Source organism: Petaurus breviceps, unplaced genomic scaffold (genome assembly GCF_028583685.1).
Source record: "Petaurus breviceps papuanus isolate PSGF00001 unplaced genomic scaffold, PetGlider_PUasm1.0 156, whole genome shotgun sequence".
Taxonomy (NCBI): Eukaryota; Metazoa; Chordata; class Mammalia; order Diprotodontia; family Petauridae; genus Petaurus; species Petaurus breviceps.
In genome coordinates, this window is record NW_027185720.1 from 14,019,094 (window position 1) to 14,036,666 (window position 17,573).

General features: G+C 54.7%; 1 protein-coding gene across 3 annotated transcripts; it reads right to left on the reverse strand.

Moving 5' to 3' along the window:
* Positions 1–721: 721 nt before the first annotated feature.
* On the reverse strand, positions 722–16,294 carry SOX10 (SRY-box transcription factor 10). 3 transcript variants are annotated; one of them, XM_069082126.1, is made up of 5 exons: positions 16,076–16,294; positions 14,852–15,318; positions 6,813–7,078; positions 1,975–2,613; positions 722–1,875 (listed from the first exon to the last, which is right to left on the reverse strand). In XM_069082126.1, exons 2-5 carry the CDS (start codon positions 15,238–15,240, stop codon positions 1,703–1,705), a joined length of 1,467 nt encoding a protein of 488 aa, XP_068938227.1. In that variant the 5' UTR covers positions 15,241–15,318; positions 16,076–16,294; the 3' UTR covers positions 722–1,702. The 3 variants fall into 3 exon arrangements, with proteins under 3 accessions (XP_068938227.1, XP_068938228.1, XP_068938229.1); XM_069082127.1 differs by lacking the exon at positions 16,076–16,294 and having other exon boundaries at positions 14,852–15,548; XM_069082128.1 differs by having other exon boundaries at positions 1,733–2,613.
* Positions 16,295–17,573: the final 1,279 nt, after the last annotated feature.

Here is a 17,573-nt window from a genome sequence, read left to right on the forward strand (position 1 = left end):
ATGTGTATGCACGGATGTGAGTGTGTGTGCATGTGAGTGTGTGCAAGTGTGTACATGTGAGAGCATGTATATGCACATATGTGAGTGTGTGCATGTGAGAGTGTGTGCACGTGTGAGCATGTGTATGCACGGATGTGAGTGTGTGTGCATGAGTGTGTGTGAACGTGTAAGTGTGTGCACTTATGTACGTGTGAGAGCATGTGCATGCACGGACGTGAATGTGTGTGCATGTGAGAGTGTGTCAACTTGTGTGAGTGTGTGCAAGTGTGTACGTGTGAGAGCATGTGTATGCACGGATGTGAGTGTGTGCATGTGAGAGTGTGCAAGTGTGTACGTGTGAGAGCATGTGTATGCACAGAAGTGAGTGTGTGTGCATGTGAGTGTGTGCAAGTGTGCCCGTGTGAGAGCATGTGTGTGCACAGATGTGAGTGTGTGTGCATGTGAGAGTGTGTGAATGTGTGAGTGTGAACATGTGTGTGCCAGCATGTGTGGGGGGGAGTGGGAGTGTGTGCACGGGTCCATCTCCACCCTTGGGAGGACAGCCCATTATCACTTCCTGGTCTCCACCCCAGCCTGTGCCAGACACCTGGCCCCTTCCCTGCAGCCCATGAGGAGGGGCTCCCAGAGACCCCTGAGCTTCCTCTGCCATTCTGTGGGTCTAAGATCTAAGGGCTGCCTGTTGTCCCGCCCTATCCCCAACAGACAGACTAAGGCCGGGCCCAGGAGGCCAGTAACTGAAACCTTTAATTTTATTATTCTGGATTGCTTAATGCAGAGTTAATAGGGACTGGGCAGGAGAGTAGGCAAGGGGCTACTGAGATAAATAGGGGGAGAGGGGCAATAATGCGTTACATGTGGATGGGGGTCTGGAGACCTGGGCACAGGGAGACAGACACAGCTACATATTTTCTTCAAACACCATAGGTTGGGGTGGGGCTGGGGGCCAGGTGGATAGGGCCAAGGCATGGGGGAGGAGAATGTACACATCAAGATTTTGGTGTCTTTACGGAGGTCCTGCCAGACCACAGGGGCCTTGGCCTTCTCCCGAGACTGGGAACCAAAGTCTGGGGCTAGGTTGGCCTGACCTCTCCAATCTGGGAGTCCAGGGGCCTAGGATGTGAGCAGGGAAGTGGGAACTATTGTGGGGATGTGAGATGGGTAGGCGTGGTGGGAGGGGCAGAGGTGATCAATTAGCACCCCCATCCCCTAATCAGTTGTTTCTAAATCCTCTCCCCACCTCCCTGGTGCCTCCTTTCCCCATTGCTGCGTGGGGTGAAGCCCCTAGTTCATTCAGCAAAGAAAGTCTCTCCTCCTTGCTTAGGCAGGCAGCGAGGGCCCTCTCCACTGCCTCCTTCATGTATAATCAGTTTCGGGGGGAGGGCAGGCCCCATGAATCTTCCCTCCATCCTCTCTCACTGACCCACATGGCCCTCAGAGGGTCTCTACCTCCCCCACAGTCACATCAGTCAGTGGGGTCAGGTTCTCAGGTCCTTGGGCAGCCCTGGGTATTGGGCTGGTACCACAGGGCTGTGTGAGGTCCAGGACAGGCATTTCCCTCCCCAGTGGAGATAAGCAAAGTCTGTAGGCCCGAAGGAAGGAAAGACTGTCTCAAAAGGAGCTGGGCTACAGTGCCCACCCTCAAGCCACAACAGGCCCAAGATAAAGAGTATCCCACTGAGGTCCTGGGTGGACAAGGCCTCATCTAGACCAGGAGAGGTGAGTGGGGACAGCGATTGAGGTGAGAGGGATGGAGAGAGCCTCCCTTAGAAGGAAGGAGACGTGGCAGTCCTTGGCCTCCACAGCCCCCACCAGTTCTGTGACTGGTGGCCAAGAGGGTCTTGGGCTGAGGAGGAGGGGTGCAGCCTCCTGAAGGGCCTCACACTGGGGTCCCAGCACCCCTCTAGGGTCTGGAGAGCGTCGTGTACACAGGCTGCTCCCAGTGTGTGGGGCTGTGGGACTGAGGCCCTGAAGGACTGGGGTCAGAGATGGCCGTGTAGAGTGGCCGCTGAGAGGGCCCCATGTAGGAGAAGGCTGAGTAGAGGCCAGAGGCCTGGCCCGAGTGGCCGTAGTATGGTCCTGAGGGCTGGTGGTCAGAGTAGTCAAACTGGGGGCGAGAGATAGAAGGGAAAGCAGAGCCATAGTGGGGCAGGCTGAGAGAGGTATAAGCAATCTGGGAGGTGGACGGCTGGTCTGCATAGTGAGGGGGTCCCGGGGGGCCAGAGGCCTCCGTCTTCACCTGGGCCTTGGCATCCACACCGGGCGACGAGGTGGCAGGCAGGGTCACACCAGGCGGCTTGGAGATCCAGGCCGAGTGTCCGCTGGCCACTGCCAGAGCGCTGCCCAGCCCGTAACCGGCCGTGGCATAGCTCCCCACGTGGCCAGGGTGGCCGGCGTGTCCATTGGGTGGCAGGTATTGGTCGAACTCGGCCACATCGAAGGTCTCCATGTTGGACATCACCTCGTGACTGATCTCACCGATGTCCATGGTGCCGAAGTCGATGTGGGGTTTCCCAGTCTCCCCCAGAGAGCGGCCATCCCGCTTTGAGTCTGCCTTGCCTGACTGCAGCTCTGTCTTTGGGGTGGTCGGAGGGGTGGGAGGGCCGTGGCTCTGGCCTAGGATTGGGGGTGGAAGGAGAACAGAAAATAAGGACACTGAGCCACATAGTTTGTGGGTTCAGGAGCCTCTGGGATTACAGACAAACTCTTCTGAAATTGTAAGCCTCCAAGCTGCTCTTCTCATTAAACGTATCCCTCCCTCCATGCATACTGTGGGACAGCCACACTGACCTTCTTACTAGTCTCCATACAAGGCCCTCCATCTACCACCTCCACACCTTTGCCCTGGCTGCCCCTCATGCCTGGAATGTCCTTCCTCCTCATCCTGAACTCAGGGAATCCTTTTCTTTCTTCAAGAGCTGAAGCCTTGCCCGATTCTCCAAGATGCTAGATCCTTTCTCTTAAGTAACCTTGTATTTGTCTGGCCTGTATTTTGGATGTAACAATATCACCCTCCTTGGCTAGATGGTAAGAGGGCAGGAATTTTCTTTTTGGTCTTGGCACCTAGCTCAGTGCCTGTCACACAGAAGGTGATTTATAAATGCTTGTTGGTTGATGGACTGATGGACCAGAAAACGTGTCTGTCTTGCTCTGACGCTCACAGGTCACCTTTCTGTGCCCCTCAGTTTCCTCCTCAGTCAAATGGCAATGGTGATCCTTGAAAGAGTGACCTCACAGGACGGTTACTGTGCCGTGGACATGTGTCCCCTGCTCTGTCTCTCCTCCTGCCAGCCTCTATGTGTTGTCCTCTGTAATGACCTCCTAGCTGATCTCCTTGCCCCCAGTCCCTCCCCTGTCCCATCCATCCTTCTGTGCTTGACTGACCTTCCACCACTCTGATCAGCCCTCCTTTCGTGGCTCCCCATGGCCTATGGAACTGACTAAATGCCTGGGCCCATCTCAGTCTGGTTCCAACCAACCTTATCTCCTGCACCTTCCCTTTGTGAGGCCAAAGGCATACAGTAGGCACTTAATAAATGCTGGATTCTTGATGGACTAGTCTTCACTCCCCCATTCACCCCAGTCTTCTTCTGTTTCTGTGCCTTTGCTTACGCCATCTCCAAGCAAGCCAGCAAGCATTTATTAAATATCTACTGTGTTAACCCTTTGAATGCAAAGAAATAAGTGTGACAATCCCTGCCCTCAAGGAGCTTATACCCTAATGGGAGAAGATAGTGGGCTCTTCCCCACTTTCCCCTCCTGTCTCTCCACATTAAAATGTCAGATCATTCAACGCAGGGATTTTTGTTTTTGTAGTTACAGGCCCTAGAAACAGTAGGTATTTAACAAATGCTTATTGATTGATTGACTCAGGGAGCAACTCAGGCTCCTGATTCTGTTGCTATAACCTTCCTCTGCAGAACTTTGGAAGTTTCCATCTGCACTAAGACTTCTGGGACATCAGGCCAGGGTTCTGTACCTGCTCTGTCTTCATATCCTGGTGCCTGTCACATTGTCTCGCAAACAGCTGGTGTTTAGTAAAGGCTTGTTGCATTCTACTGAGTTAGTGGAACCAAATTTAAGTCTGATGGTTTATTTTCTTGGTAGAATGAAGGCTTCTCAGGGGAAGCCTTGCTGGAACAAGTTCCAGGCACTGCCCACCCCTCCATGAACTCCTAGGGCTTCACGCTCTAGAGCTGGAAGGGACCTCGGAGGCCCTCTAGTCCAACCTCTCTCATTCTACAGGTGGGGAAACTGAGACCCAGTGACTGGCCTATAGCTGGCAAAAGGCAGAGCCATGATATGCAGAGTGCGTTGTGTCAGAAATTCTAATGTCACTTATGCTGCTTACAGCTTGCCAGACCCTGGAGCTTCCCTTCACCTCTGGGTCCCAGTTTCCACACCTGAACTATAAGCAGTGATTCCCAGGGTTCATCCTTATTGAAGTTTTGTTTCCTCTGAGGGACCTGCATACAGTGGGTGCTCAATAAATGTTTATTGAGTGGTCTGTAAAGTGAGAGAGTTGGAAAAAAGAACCTCAGAGGTCCTTTCATGATCACTAGTGACTATCAGGAGTGTGCTGCAGTTGGTTTGAATGGCAAGCTGATTGTTAAATCTCCAGAGGGAGCATTTACACATCAGAAGTCCACAAATCCTACAAATTAGGGCTCAATGTATTGTTTTGTGGATTGTCTAGACTTAAGAAAGTGATGGAGAATATGTTAATTTTGCAGACTAAGCTTGAATGTGTGCCCTATGAGTTTATTTTCCCCAGAGAACCGGTTGTTAAACATTTACTAGCACCCTGCATTCTATTGCTGAGCACAACTCCTGGCTCAGGAGGGAGAACACTTCCAGGCTAGAAATTCAGTCAGTCACTAAACCAACTGACCTGCCTGCCTGACTGGAGTGGGGTCTCCTTCCTCCAGGTTTCCTAGAGCACCTCGTTTGGATCTCTCCATGCTCCTCTCACACCCCTGCCTCCAACTAGACATGTCTGTCTACAACCCCCCTTCCCCCCACCCAGATCACAAGCTTCCTCAGGGCTGGCACAGGTGCTTGGCGCGTTTTTCCACATTTGAGTTCCCAGTAGGGTGCAAAGAGCCCTGCACCCAGCTGGTGTTCAACAAATGCTCACTGAATTCTACCCATTGATTGCTATGTCCCTCCAACATTCAGAGTCCTCTAGCCTGGCCCCACTGGGCTTGAATTTGTTTTATCTCCTCTGAGATTTTCTTTTCCTTCACAGACCCTCCCTCCAGTCAGGTGGCTCTTCCAGGGACCTTTGTTCAAATGATTTCCTTTCCTGCCCTCCCCTCCTCCCAGAGCTACATCCTCCCCATCCTTCAAGCCCCTGCTTGGAACTGCCTGCTCCAGGAAGTCTGCCGAGCTCACAAGGAGCACCTCTTACCTAAGGGTCTTTGGATGAATCCACTCTGTCTGTCTTTCCTCTCTCTCTCTCTCTCTCTCTCTCTCTCTCTCTCTCTCTCTCTCTCTTTTCTCTCTCTCCCTCTCTCTCTCTCTCTCCCTCTTTTTCCTCTCTCTCTCTTTTTGACTCTGTTTCTCTCTGTCCTCTCTGCCTCTGTCTCATTCTCTGTTTTTCCTCTCTCTGTCTCTGTCTCTGTCTCTCCTCTGTTTCTGTCTCCATCTCTCTCTGTCCCTTTCTCCTCTTCCTCTCTCTTTGACTCTGTTTCTGTCTCTCCAGCACAAGCTGGGAAGGAGGAACACTGCCTGATGGGGTTTCCTTCTTGAACCTACGTCTGCCTTTTGTCAGCACTACCTTGTTTATGGTCTTAGGGATGTTTCTCACTCTGCGGTTGTGCCTACCCTCTTAACAGAGCTTAGGGAGTTTCCCAAGTCAATTTTTAAGAAGACTGTCATGACCTTTTATGGAAGGTTGCAGGGTACAAGGAAAGGGAATTCTCTTTGGAGTTTGCAGTCTTGGGTTTGAATTCTGACTCTGCTCCTCATTATGTGTGTGACCTTGCATACAATGCTTCCCCTCTCTGGGAATTGTTTCCTCATCTGTAAAATGGGTTGGGAGCAGGTGGTCCCCAAGCAAGGAACCTTCTAGCTCTCAATTCCACACTTCTTGGGGAACCCATCAGAGATAGGGACAGGAGCAGATGAATTCCGAGTGGATTTTTAAAGTCGCCAGCATCCTGTGGTTCCTTTATTGGAATGGGGACAGCCTGCCTCTCCTAGCTGGCTGGGAATACCCTGGCGTCTCCCTCAGTGTGGGCATGTGTCTCAGCCTCCTGGGATAGGATTGCACGTCTCCCTTTGTCTTGGATCCCGTTAGACCCTCCTGCTGAGGAGGAGGGCCCCCGAACGCAGATGAGGGCCCCTTTGGGCTGTCCAAGAGACTGCGAAGCTGTTGGGTAGGCCAGAGGCAGCACCTTCCTGACATTGGACTTCTTCATCAGACCCTGTGCCCCCCATCAAATCTGGGGTTCCTCAAGATCAGACACGATGTCCCGTCAGACGCATTGCCCCATCCTTCGGTCCCTGACTCGGCTTTCCTGATCATCTTCCCCTCTGTCTCTGTGTCGGCCACCCCCGGCCGCCCCTTCCCCAGAATGCCGGCGCCGCCGAGGTCCCCGAGCAGCTCTCGGGGAGCCAGAGCAGGGGAGCGCAGGACCCCGTTCCTTCCTCCTCTTCCCTATCCCCCCCCCAGAAAGACCGACCGAACCGCGCCCCTCGTGCCCCTCGGCCGCCTCTCCGCCGCGGGAGATCGCCCTCACAGCCCGCGGTGCCACGCCGCCCACCGCACCCCCAGTCCTGCCCCTCCCCCGGAGCCCCCGTGCGCCCCTCACCTGAGCAGTGCTCCGGGTTCCCGTCGGACATGGGGGAGCCCTCGCCGGGGTGCCGGTGCTCCAGGTGCGAGTTCTTGTAGTGCGCCTGCACAGCGGCCGCGCCACCGGGCTCCCCCTCGCCGGGGGCCTCCCCCTCCCCCGAGGCCGCCTTCCCGTTCTTCCTGCGCCGGGGCTGGTATTTGTAGTCTGGATGGTCCTTCTTGTGCTGCATCCTCAGGCGCTCGGCCTCCTCGATGAAGGGCCTCTTGTCGCTCTCATTCAACAGCCTGGGGGCCCCGGGGGGAGAGGGGGGGAGGGGAGGGAGGGGAGAGACGGGAGGGGGGAGAGGAGAGGAGGAGAGGCAGGTGGAGGGGGGAGCAGGAGGAAGGGAAGGGAGGGGAGGAGTGGAAGGTGGAGGGGGGGAGCAGGAGGAAGGGAAGGGAAGAGGGGACAGGACAGGGGAGAGGAGAGGGAAGAGGGGAGGGGAGGGGAGGAGAGGAGAGTGGGATGGAGGAGCAGAAGGAAGGGAAGGGAGGATAGGAGAGGGGAGGGGAGAATAGGTGAGTCCTTGAATCTAGCAGATCCTGCCTCAAAGGGTTGTTATGGTGGTGAAAAGAATTCCTGTGGGTGCCCTACAGTAGCAGGAGTCATTGGGAACCTGGGTTCAAATTCTGCCTGTGTCACCTGCTAACCCCGTGTGATCTTGGGCAGGTCTCTTAGCCTCTTTTCCTCAGTTTCCTCATCTGTAAAGTGAGAAGGTTGAACTAGATGGTCCCTAAATCTAAAATCCTGTGGCAGTGTCTTTGTAAACTTCTTGGCGCTATAGGGATGGAAGCTTTCATTATTATTTATAACCATTATCATTGCCGTTACTAAGGGTCTGGCCTTTAGTTCTGCACCTTGGAATCTGAGAGTGTCAGGCTTTCAGAGGTCATGGAACCTTGAAGTTATGTCCCCCAAGTATTTTTCTGGTTTTCTCTCCCCCACCCCCACCCCAAGCTGGAATGTTAGGAGGGATAGGAACTGAGGGGGGTGGAGTGATGGAAAACCTCCCACCCCAGGGACTGAGGGGACCTGGATACTCAGTCATCTTCCCAGCTTGCAGAACTTGGGCTCAGTCAGTTCTGAGGAACCCATCCTGCCTTGGTTCCTTTCGTTTGGAAGGGCTTGAGCCTGGGGACCAGGGCAAGGATTCTTTGGTGTCACTGCCACTCTGCAGGGTACAATCTCATCCTCTGGGAAATGAGGGAGTGCCTTCCTGCTCAGATTCCGTGCTTCTCAGGGGTCCTCCCCTTCACCTCCCCATCTCCCTGCCTCTCTCAAAACTCGGTTCCCTCCCTGAAAACTCCCACCTTGGACCTAGGGAGCAGAAGTCTCTCTGTGTGTCTGTCTGTGACTTCCTGACCTCAGACTTTGGGCCAGATTGATTCCTTCTCTTGTCTCCCTCCTCGCGCCCCCCCCCCCCCCAGGGCTTCTTCTCCCCATGCTACCTCAGAGGACAGGCCTGGGCCTCCCAGAACTCCTCACATCTCCAGAGACCCTCCAGATGTCTTTTAGCCCATCTCTCAGTGTCCAGGAAGGAAATACCCACAAGGGTAGGTCTGATTGTCAGGGATTTGGTGAAGGGCAAGATTTTGAGCTCATTTTGTTTCCTGGATCCAATGGACTCCATCCCAAGTGAGACCATTTTAGTTAGGATGTGTTTGCCTCTGTTATTGAGAGCCAATGTTTGCATGCACACAGTGGGAAAAACCCACTGGATCTGGCATCAAAGAACCTGCATTCAAATCTTGGTTCTGCTATTTCACCAGCCTGGGCAAGTCTTTTCCCTCCTTGGGCCTCAGTTTCCCCATCTGTGAAATGAGGGTGTGACTAAATCTTGTCCAGGGGTTCTTCCCAGCTCTAGCAGAGAGGGGTGAGAGAGCTGGACAAACTAGGGAGAGAAATCCTTTCTTCATGTTATGGGAGGGGACTGGGTGAGGAGGAGCTGAACAGTGGGGAATAAGGAACTCAGGTGTCCTGGGCCTCATCCTACCCTGGCCTGTGCTGGTGTTATAACCATTGTCCCACACGCTCACATGGAGACTGGGGGCTAGTGTAGGGCTGAGGCAAAATGCACCAGAGGGCCTTTTCTCTTCCTTTTCTTCCCAAAGTCTTCAGAGAGTGGGGAAGGGAGGGCTCTCTATGTGGAAGTGACCCTCCCCTAACTCTGGGGGCAGAGACTGGGGGCTGGGGCACCCTGAGTGCAAGGATACAAGAGTGTTCATTGCTGTGCTAATCTCTCCTTGGAAGGAACCCATTGGGCAGCACTACCCCCACTTCCTTTTCTTTCTAGGAGGTGACCCTTCCTCCACTGGCTTTGTGCCTCCTCCCTCCTCTTCTCCCCCTTCCCCACTAGCCTTGTGCCTCCTCCCCCCTCTCCCCCCCCTCCCCCACTAGCTTTGTGCCTCCCCCCCCCTCCCCTTCCCTCCTGCCTGGGTGTGAGGGAGTGGTCATGCCAGGCATCCCTGTCTGGCTAGCATTCCTAGGGCCAAAATTCCTAGGAGACTTTCATTCCTGAGCCTTAAACCTCTGAGCTGCCAGGAGTTGGCCCAGAGACCAGCTGCTCCTCCCTGTGGCCAGCTTCCTCCTCCCCCACCGCCACCCTCCAGGCTGGAGTCCCCTTGTGTCATTAACTACCTGGTTGACCTCGGACAAATCACTTCCCTCCAGGCCTCAGTTTCCTCCCCTATAAAATGGGGGCATGGGCTAAAATATCTCTAAGGTCCATCCCTGTTGTAAATCCTACATTATTCCCCCTCCCTGCTCTCAGGCAAAGCCGGGGACTTTGCTGTTCTCTTCTGGGCTGAGACCCATGAGTTAAGTGCCATAAGGATACATAGAATGTGTGCAGAGTCCATGGAGAAAAGTAATGAACAGAGCCTAGGCACTCTGGGTAAGAGATAGAACACTGGCCTTGGAGTCAGGAAGACCTGGGTTTGAATCCTTCCTCAGACACTCCCTAGCTGTGTGATTCTGGTCAAGTCACTTAGCATTTTGAGCCTCAGTTTCCCCATCTGTAAAATGGGAGTGACAGCATTGTCAAGAGGAAAAATGAGATAGTAAGTGTTCTGAAAATGTCGGCTATTATTTTTATTATTATTTTAGCAGATATTATTTTTAGCCAAGAGTCATTAATCTCCAGTGTTTCATTCTGACCCCACACCATGACAGGGGACTATATATAATGATGATGAGAAGGAGGGCAGTGCAAAATTATATAACACTTTAAAGTTTCCATATGTCAACTCATTTGATCCTCACAACAACTCTGGGAATAGGGGCCATTGTCATCCACAGAGGTTAAGGGACTTGCCCAGAGTTATTGCTAGTCAGTGTCTGAGGCAGGATTTGAACTCAGTTCTTCCTGACTTCAGGTCCATACTGTCTGATTGTAGAATTTGGGGGTGTTTGGTACAAGAATGTCACAGTCCCAGCATTAAGCATGGAGGTGAGAGCCCTCTCTCACCAGAGACCTAAAGCCTGTGATTCCTTGGGCAGGGTTGGGTGAAAATAGATGGAGAAATGAGGCACCCAGACTTGGGTCTTGGGATCTGGCATTGCACCCCCTCCCCATACACCCCAACCATAACTCAGACCCCAGTTCAAGCACAGCCCTTAACCTCACCCTGCCTAAACCCCAGTCCCCAGCCTAAATCTGCCTGGTGTCTGCCTGGCAGTTTCAGCCACTTGGCCCCAGCCTGCCATCCTGGTGGTTTCAGAAGGATTCTGGAATCATAGAGTAGGACATTTAGTCCACCTGTGCTGATCTTATACGTGAGGAAACCGGGGCCCACAAGTGGCCCAGCTGGGGTTTGAATTGGGGAACTCTTGCTAGGTCCAGGCTTCCTTCTGCTGAACCTGTACCAGTTTTGGAGTCAGAGGACCTGGGTTCAAATCTTTGCTTCACTCATTCCCTGTGTGACTCTGGGTAAATCACTTAAGGGGCTTCCTTCTTGAACAGGAGTTGGGCTAAGGTCCTCCCCAGCTCTCAACACTTGTAATGGGTGCCAACCATGGCACCTAGGCAGCAGGGATCTCAGAAAATTGGGGGTCAGGAAGCAAAGTTCCATCTGCGAAGTCCTGGTGGGGTGGGAATGGGGAGGGAGGTGGTCTCCTTTCATGGAAGTTCCCCCAGCCCCTCCCCCTAACGCCGGCTCCCGGAGGCAGAGACCCTAGTGTTCTCCGCAGTCTCGATGCTCCCATCTCGTACTTCAGTACAGGGGACCAGCGGTCCCCTTGATAAGGGAGCCTCGGGGAGGTCGGATACTCTCTCCTCCTATGCCCGCTCACTTCTAGAAAGCTCCAGGAAGGAGGTCTGGCTTGGGGAGGCAGAGTCCTGGCGGGGCCCCGGCGAGCTCAGCTTTTTCTCTCTCACTAGCAGCTTTCTGCGTATCACCCAGCGGCGGAAAAAGGGAGGGTTCCTAGGGTCTCAGCGCAGCCCGTCTGGAAGAGTCCCCCGGGGTCCTGAGCGAGCAAACCTCTCTGAAAATTCCGGGGGGCTCCCAGGAGCTCCGGGGGAGCTGGTCAGCTTAGCTTTCCGATCTCCCTCGAGGTTTGGCGGGCTGACCGTCGGACCCCATGCACCCTGAGCCCCCGACTCCCAGCCTGCTACCCCAAGTGCCTAGGAAACCTATTTCGTGAGAGTCTGCCCGGCAGAGCCTGCCCCGCAGCCCTGCCCCGGGGCAGCAGCCACACCTAGCGCTCTCTCCTTCCTCATTCCCTGCTCGGGCTTACCCCAGCCCATCCTCTGGGTCTGGTTAGCACAAGCGCGCGCGGCAGTAGACGGGGAGGGAGGAACACGTCTGGTGTCCAAACAGGGGCCTGGATCTTCCCCTCTCGTCGGGTCCTGGGAAGCTAGCCTGGGAAGGGCAGGAAGGGTCGAGGCTTGGCAGCTGGTGTTGGGTGGGCGAATCCTCAGCCCGGAAGGCTGTGGAAGCGCTGAGCTCAAGGAACGCTCTTTGCATGAAGCCTCACTGACCCCTGCTCGTTTTCCCCCTACCCCTAGTGTCTAACAGATGCTCTTCTGTGCAGAGTGTCATACCTAGCCACACTTAAGCCCTTCGAGGGGCAGGGACTGGTATGAGTCTTTGTATCCCTTGTGCTTAGTACAAAGCTTGGCACACAGTAGGCTCTTAATAAATGTCTGTTGATTATCTGCAGTGCCTGGTACACAGGAGAGCTTCATAAACATTTGTTTATTGTGTCCTCTGGCATACAGTAGGAGCTTAATAAATGTTTGTTGAGTGATAGGGTGAGCTATAAATTCCAGTGGTTTAGAAAGTCTTTTCCTTCCAACCATGGGGGTGCAAGTACAATCAGGACAAAATGAGAGTTAAAGGGACCTCCAAGACCACCCAGTCCTCATTGTACAGAGGAGGAAACTGAGGAAACGAAATGGCTGCCCAAAGTCACACAGGTGGCAAGAAGCCCAAGCCCCTGACCCCAGAGCTGGCACTCTGTATCACACTGCCTTACTAAGTGTTTTTCCCATTTTATAGATGAAGAAACTGAGACTTCAAGAGGTTAGCTCAGTGACTGCTCAGGGTGTCGTGGCCAGTGGCTCTTTGTATTGTTCAGCTGCTTTCCCCTACTCTGTGCTGCTCACCCCTCACCCCAGCTCCCCACCCACTCCCAGAGCCTGGCCTGCCGCTTTCTCTTCTCTTCTCTCATACCCTTTCCTGACCAGCTACAGGGCCCATATCTGCCCAGATGTGCATCAGACTCAGTTATTGGAGCAGGACCAAGAACTCCCCAGCTTCCCTGCTGGGCTCTGCTGTTCATCCCCAGGTTGTCCCAAGGGCCTTGGGGCCACAAAGCCTGGCCCAGCAGCATCCTGGGGCTCTCTAGGCCTTGGGTCTGTGAAGAGAGGACACTTCCAGTTCAGGATGACGAGGGCAGGGCTCTCACAAAACTGCTGCATGGAACAGGGTTCAGAGGGAGCTCTCCCAGCTCCTAACATTCTGGGGCTAGTGCCCCTGGGGCCCAGTCATTGTGCCCTCTCACATGTCAGAGCTTGCAAAGACCCTAGAACACAGAATGTCTGAGTCGGGAGGAGCCTTAGAACAGGGAATGTCAGAGCCAGGTCAATGACTTGATTTTACAAATGGCAAAACTCTGGCCCAGAAGGAAGGTGAGTTGCTTATGTCCTCACCATGAGGGGCCTGGGAATTAGGACTCTAGTCTTCAACTCTAGTCTCCTTGCTGGAGCTACTACTATACTAATACGGGCACATGGTTTCAGGGCTGGAATGAAGGGAACCGAGGTGGGGAATTGTGGGACAGGGCAGAGTGCCAGCAGGGACCCGCCCAGGTCCCTTGATCTGAAGACCTGCCCTTTTTCCAGATACAGACTGGGGGATGGGGCAGCAGAGGAGGAGGTGATAGTGTCCCGTCTGGTCTGCAGTCCCCTGTTTGGGGGAGGGTGTCTACTGGGGTAGGGGGATGAGGAGGCATATGGCTGTCCTGGGCACTGCTGTCCCTGGCCCAGCCTTTGGGTGAAGGTGGAGCCTGCCAGAGAGAGAAGGAGGGAATTGGTAATCCCTGGGTAGGGGCCCAAGAGGGAAGATGGCCCCAGGAGGGAGGGTGCCCTGAGAGGATCTTGGGGGCAGGCTGGCTAGGGGGAAGGCACCAGGGCAGGGGGAGAGTGGCAGACAGAGGATAAGACTGGATTAAGAGACAACTTCCATCATTGCCATAGGAGTGGGTGCTTCTCTTCCTTTTGGGGCTACTTTGGGGCTTAAGAAAGAGAAGCCTCGGGATACTGGAGAGTAGAAACAAGGATGGGACATGACGGGAAATCAGAAGACAGGCCTGGGGAAGCCTGTGCCAACTGGTGCCATGAAGGAATTGGGGCTGGCCTGTCTGAGGCCAAGCGTGTTGGGCATATCCAGGGATGGGGGGGTAGCAAAAATGAAGGGAGCCCCAGCGGGTGGGGATGGATCTGACGGCCTAGTTTTCCTTATTGATTTTTCTCTCCTTTCCTTCTTTTCTCATCTTTTAAACTCCTTGGCTGCCTGGGATTATCCCTGACTCCGAGGATTCAGATGGGAGAAAAGTTCACTGTCCTTCCATCCTTTTTACACACACACACACACACACACCCCTCCATCTCCGTACTTATTCTGTCATCAAATCACAGTCCATCAGAATCGGAAGGGTTCTTAGAGTTCTCTAGCCCAACACTCCCCCAATTTACAGATGAGGAAACTGAGACCCCAAAAGGTTGAGGCCAAGCTGCTCACCCAATGTCTCACAGCTAGTAAGTGGCAGAGCTGGGCTATGGGCCCAGTTCTCCCTGGAGCTTCTGTCCCCTTTATGGGACTTCTTGTCCAGTTCTGCCCTGGCCCTCAGCCCTATTCTATTCTCAAGGTTGGAAAGTATGGCGGACTCAGCTATTAGAGAAGGCTGTTTCATGAATGGTGAGGACTAAGTTTCCTCCGCTGCAAGATGAGACATTGGACTAGATGGTTGTTTCTGAGGGCCCTTGCGGTTCTGGGGCCCCGTAATCTTTCGAACCCGCCATGGTCCCCAACTCAACCCAACCCAAGCTCCTTGTCCCCTCCCTTTGTCCCCCAACAGAATACCAGCCACCAGAGGGCGCCGGTTGCTCCAGTGACTCTAGGCTTTGGGGGGAGAAGCTACCAGAGAGTCCTGGGTTCAAATACTCTGGGGGCAGGTGAACAAGGCATACATGGGAGGATGAGACAAAGAAGGCCCCCTTGTCTTCTATCCCCTACCCCTGGAGGGGAGATAGCTACATGGCCTAGCAGAAGGCGCATTGGATTTGGAGGCAGCGGAGCAGGGTTCGAATTTGGGCTTTGCCAACCTAGTGCCAGGGTGACCTTGGGCAAGTCCTTTTCTTTCTCTGGGCCTTCGTTTCCCTCACTGTCAACGCCATGTTTCCAAAGTTCCGTCCCAGCTCTAAAGCCCATGAACCCGTGAAGGGGGAGCCATGAATGGGGAGGGAGTCCAGGCCAGGGGCCGCCCCCTCCCCCTGGCTTGCCACCTTAGACACTCACCTCCACAGCTTCCCCAGGGTCTTGCTGAGCTCCGCGTTATGCAAGTGCGGATACTGGTCGGCCAGCTTCCTCCGGGCAGCCTGTGCCCACACCATGAAGGCGTTCATGGGCCTCTTCACGTGAGGCTTGCTTTTGCTGCTCCCGTTGACCCGGACGGGCATGGGCACCAGGGTCCAGTCGTAGCCACTGAGCACCTGGCTGACAGCCTCCCGGATGCACACGGGGAATTTGTCGTCGTCTACCTCAGGGTCCTGCTGCTCTTTCTTCACCTTGCCCAGCTCTCCGGGGCCGGGGCTGGCATGGAGGGCCGAGCCATCCGGCGCCATGGAGGGGTCTTCGGAGCCCACTGGGCTCAGCTCAACCTCCGAAAGGTCCTGCTCCTCACTCATGCTGCCTTCCTCCTCCTCCTCTTCCTCTTCGTCCTCCTCCTCTGGGCCCCTCTGCCAGGGAAAACTTTTGCCTCTGAACTAGAAAGGAAAGAGAGAGATGGAGCTGGAGTGCCTCCTGGTCTCCTGCTCTTGGGGAGCACTCACAGGTCCTCCCTTCCCCCAGTCCTGGCTCCTGGCCCAACTGGGTGGCAGAGGGGAGAGAGCCAGGGCCAGAGCCCCAGGCCAGCCCCCCAGGTCCCCACCTTGGCAGAGAGTGAACTCCAGCCTCAGCGGCCCAGGGGATCTGACTCCAACCCTGCAAGTCCCTCCCAGACAGGGAAAGACCTCCTCCCCCTTCCCCTCCCCCTAACCCTGTCCCAACCGTTCCTTGGTGTGGGTGGATTTGAGGATTTTTTTTTGTTTGTTTCTGCTTTCAGGTGGTGGTTTGTGGAGAGAAAGAGAAAAACGGACTCCCTAAAGAATATAATCTCTCTTTGGGAATTTCCCATTTTCTCACCTTCTTCCCCCTTGCCTCTCAGCGGTGCCCCATCTGGGCAGAGGGGACGGGGATGAGAGGAAGCAGGACAGGGACCCAGGCTCCCATCAGCCTCCCCTTATCCCCCACCAAGATTCCAAGACATGAGCAGGGGCAACAGGCAGGTGGCAGAGAGGGAAAGGGCCAGACAAGTCCCCACTTCCTCCCATATCTCCCTCTCACCCTGGTGCCCATCTGGTACCAGAAGGTTTGGGAGCCCCCCTCAGCCTCCACCAGACTCCCCTTGCTGGTGCAGGCAGGAGAAAGAGCGGGCTGGGAGGTGGGTCCAGAGAGAGGCACAGGGCAGGGAGGGAAGCTCACCTCGGTCGGCCTCCGAGTCCCGTCTGGAGCAGCGAGTCCCAAGGTGGGGCGATGGAGAGGGGATCCCAGGGCTCAGGGGCCAGCTCCAGGCTGGGGAGGATGGGGTCCCTCTGGGTTCTGAGGGAGGGAGCTGGGGGGCCCAGAGGGCCTCAGGCTGCTGCCGAGCAGCAGAGAAACCAGCTTGCTCTGCTCACCACCACTCCGGCTGGACGCCACTGACTGACTGGCTGCTGAGGGCTGGGGAAGGAGGGAGGGGGGAGGGAGGGAAGGAAGGGCAGAAGGTGGAGTCATTTGCTCTTTTGCTATCCCCAACCCGTGGGGTTCCTACAGGCCCCCCCAGGCTCCCCACACCCTCAGCCTGACCTGCCTTCCCTGGTCCTCTTCTCTTTTTTCATTTTGGGGATACAACATTTGGGGTGCCAGGGTTGCACGTAGGCTGTGTCCTGGAGATGGAAGACATTCCACTGGGAAATGGGGCCCTGTGGCTTAGGGGGTCCAGTTACCCTGCTCCCCCTTCCCTCAGTGAAGGCCCCTTGGGCTATGGGAGCCCTTGTGAATGAAGCAGTGGGGGTGGGGGAGGCAATTCCTTCGTTAAGACTGGGGGGATCGAAGCCTCAAGTCACAATTGGGCTAAGTGATCACAGGCCTAAGGGGTGCTGCACTTGGGAAAGACTTAGAACCCAGAATGTTAGAATCTGGCTATTAGAACATCAAATGGTAGTGCTAGAAGAGAACTTAGAACAGGGAAGGTCAGGGCTGGGAGAGGCCTTAGAACATGAAATATCAGAGCTGGGAGAGAGCTTAGAACAGGGGAGGTCAGAGCTGGGAGGGACCTTAGAACATGAAATATCAGAGCTGGGAGGGAGCTTAGAACAGGGAAGGTCAGAGCTGGGAGGGAGCATAGAACAGGGGATGTCAGAGCTCAGAGGGGCCTTTGAGGTGGACCATTTGATCCAACTCCATCATTTAATAGAAAAGGAAGGAAACTGAGGCCCCCAAAGGGGAGATCTTGAACTCTAGCTTGTTTTAAGGACCGGGACAGTAGAAGCCAAGTATGGAAAGCTTCTGACTACTGTCCTCTTAGGTTAGAGGGCCCTCCCCAGCTCCCTGGGGATGTGATATGGACTACAACTCCCAGGATGCACTAAGGCTAGAGGTGAAGATGGCAGTTTGGCTGGGGGGAGTCCCTTCATCTCTGGTGGGGTGTCTAATGGTCCCCAGAGCCCGTGTGCCAAGCCTGAGGTGTACTGTTGTGGGGGAGGGATGAACAAAGCGAGGGACCAAAGGGTCATTGAGGTATCATGTAGAGTAATGAATACTTCTAGGTCAAAGGTTAGAGGGCCTGGAATCAAATCTGGGGCATTTCCCATGTTCTAATCTTCCTCTCCAGCTCTGACATCCCCTGTTCTAAGGCCTCTCTCACCTCTGACATCCCCTGTTCTAAGCTCCCTCTCAGCTCTGACATCCCTTGTTCTAAGCTCCCTCCCAGCTCTGACAT

Excerpts from the sequence above, each read along its gene's own strand:
- SOX10 (XM_069082126.1), bottom strand. The coding sequence starts at position 15,240 with ATGAGTGAGGAGCAGGACCTTTCGGAGGTTGAGCTGAGCCCAGTGGGC. Across the intron at positions 2,614-6,812 it reads GAACCCGGAGCACTGCTCAG|GCCAGAGCCACGGCCCTCCC; the intron begins GTGAGGGGCGCA and ends CCCCAATCCTAG. Across the intron at positions 1,876-1,974 it reads CACGGCCATCTCTGACCCCA|GCCCTTCAGGAGGCTGCACC; the intron begins GTCCTTCAGGGC and ends CCCCAGTGTGAG.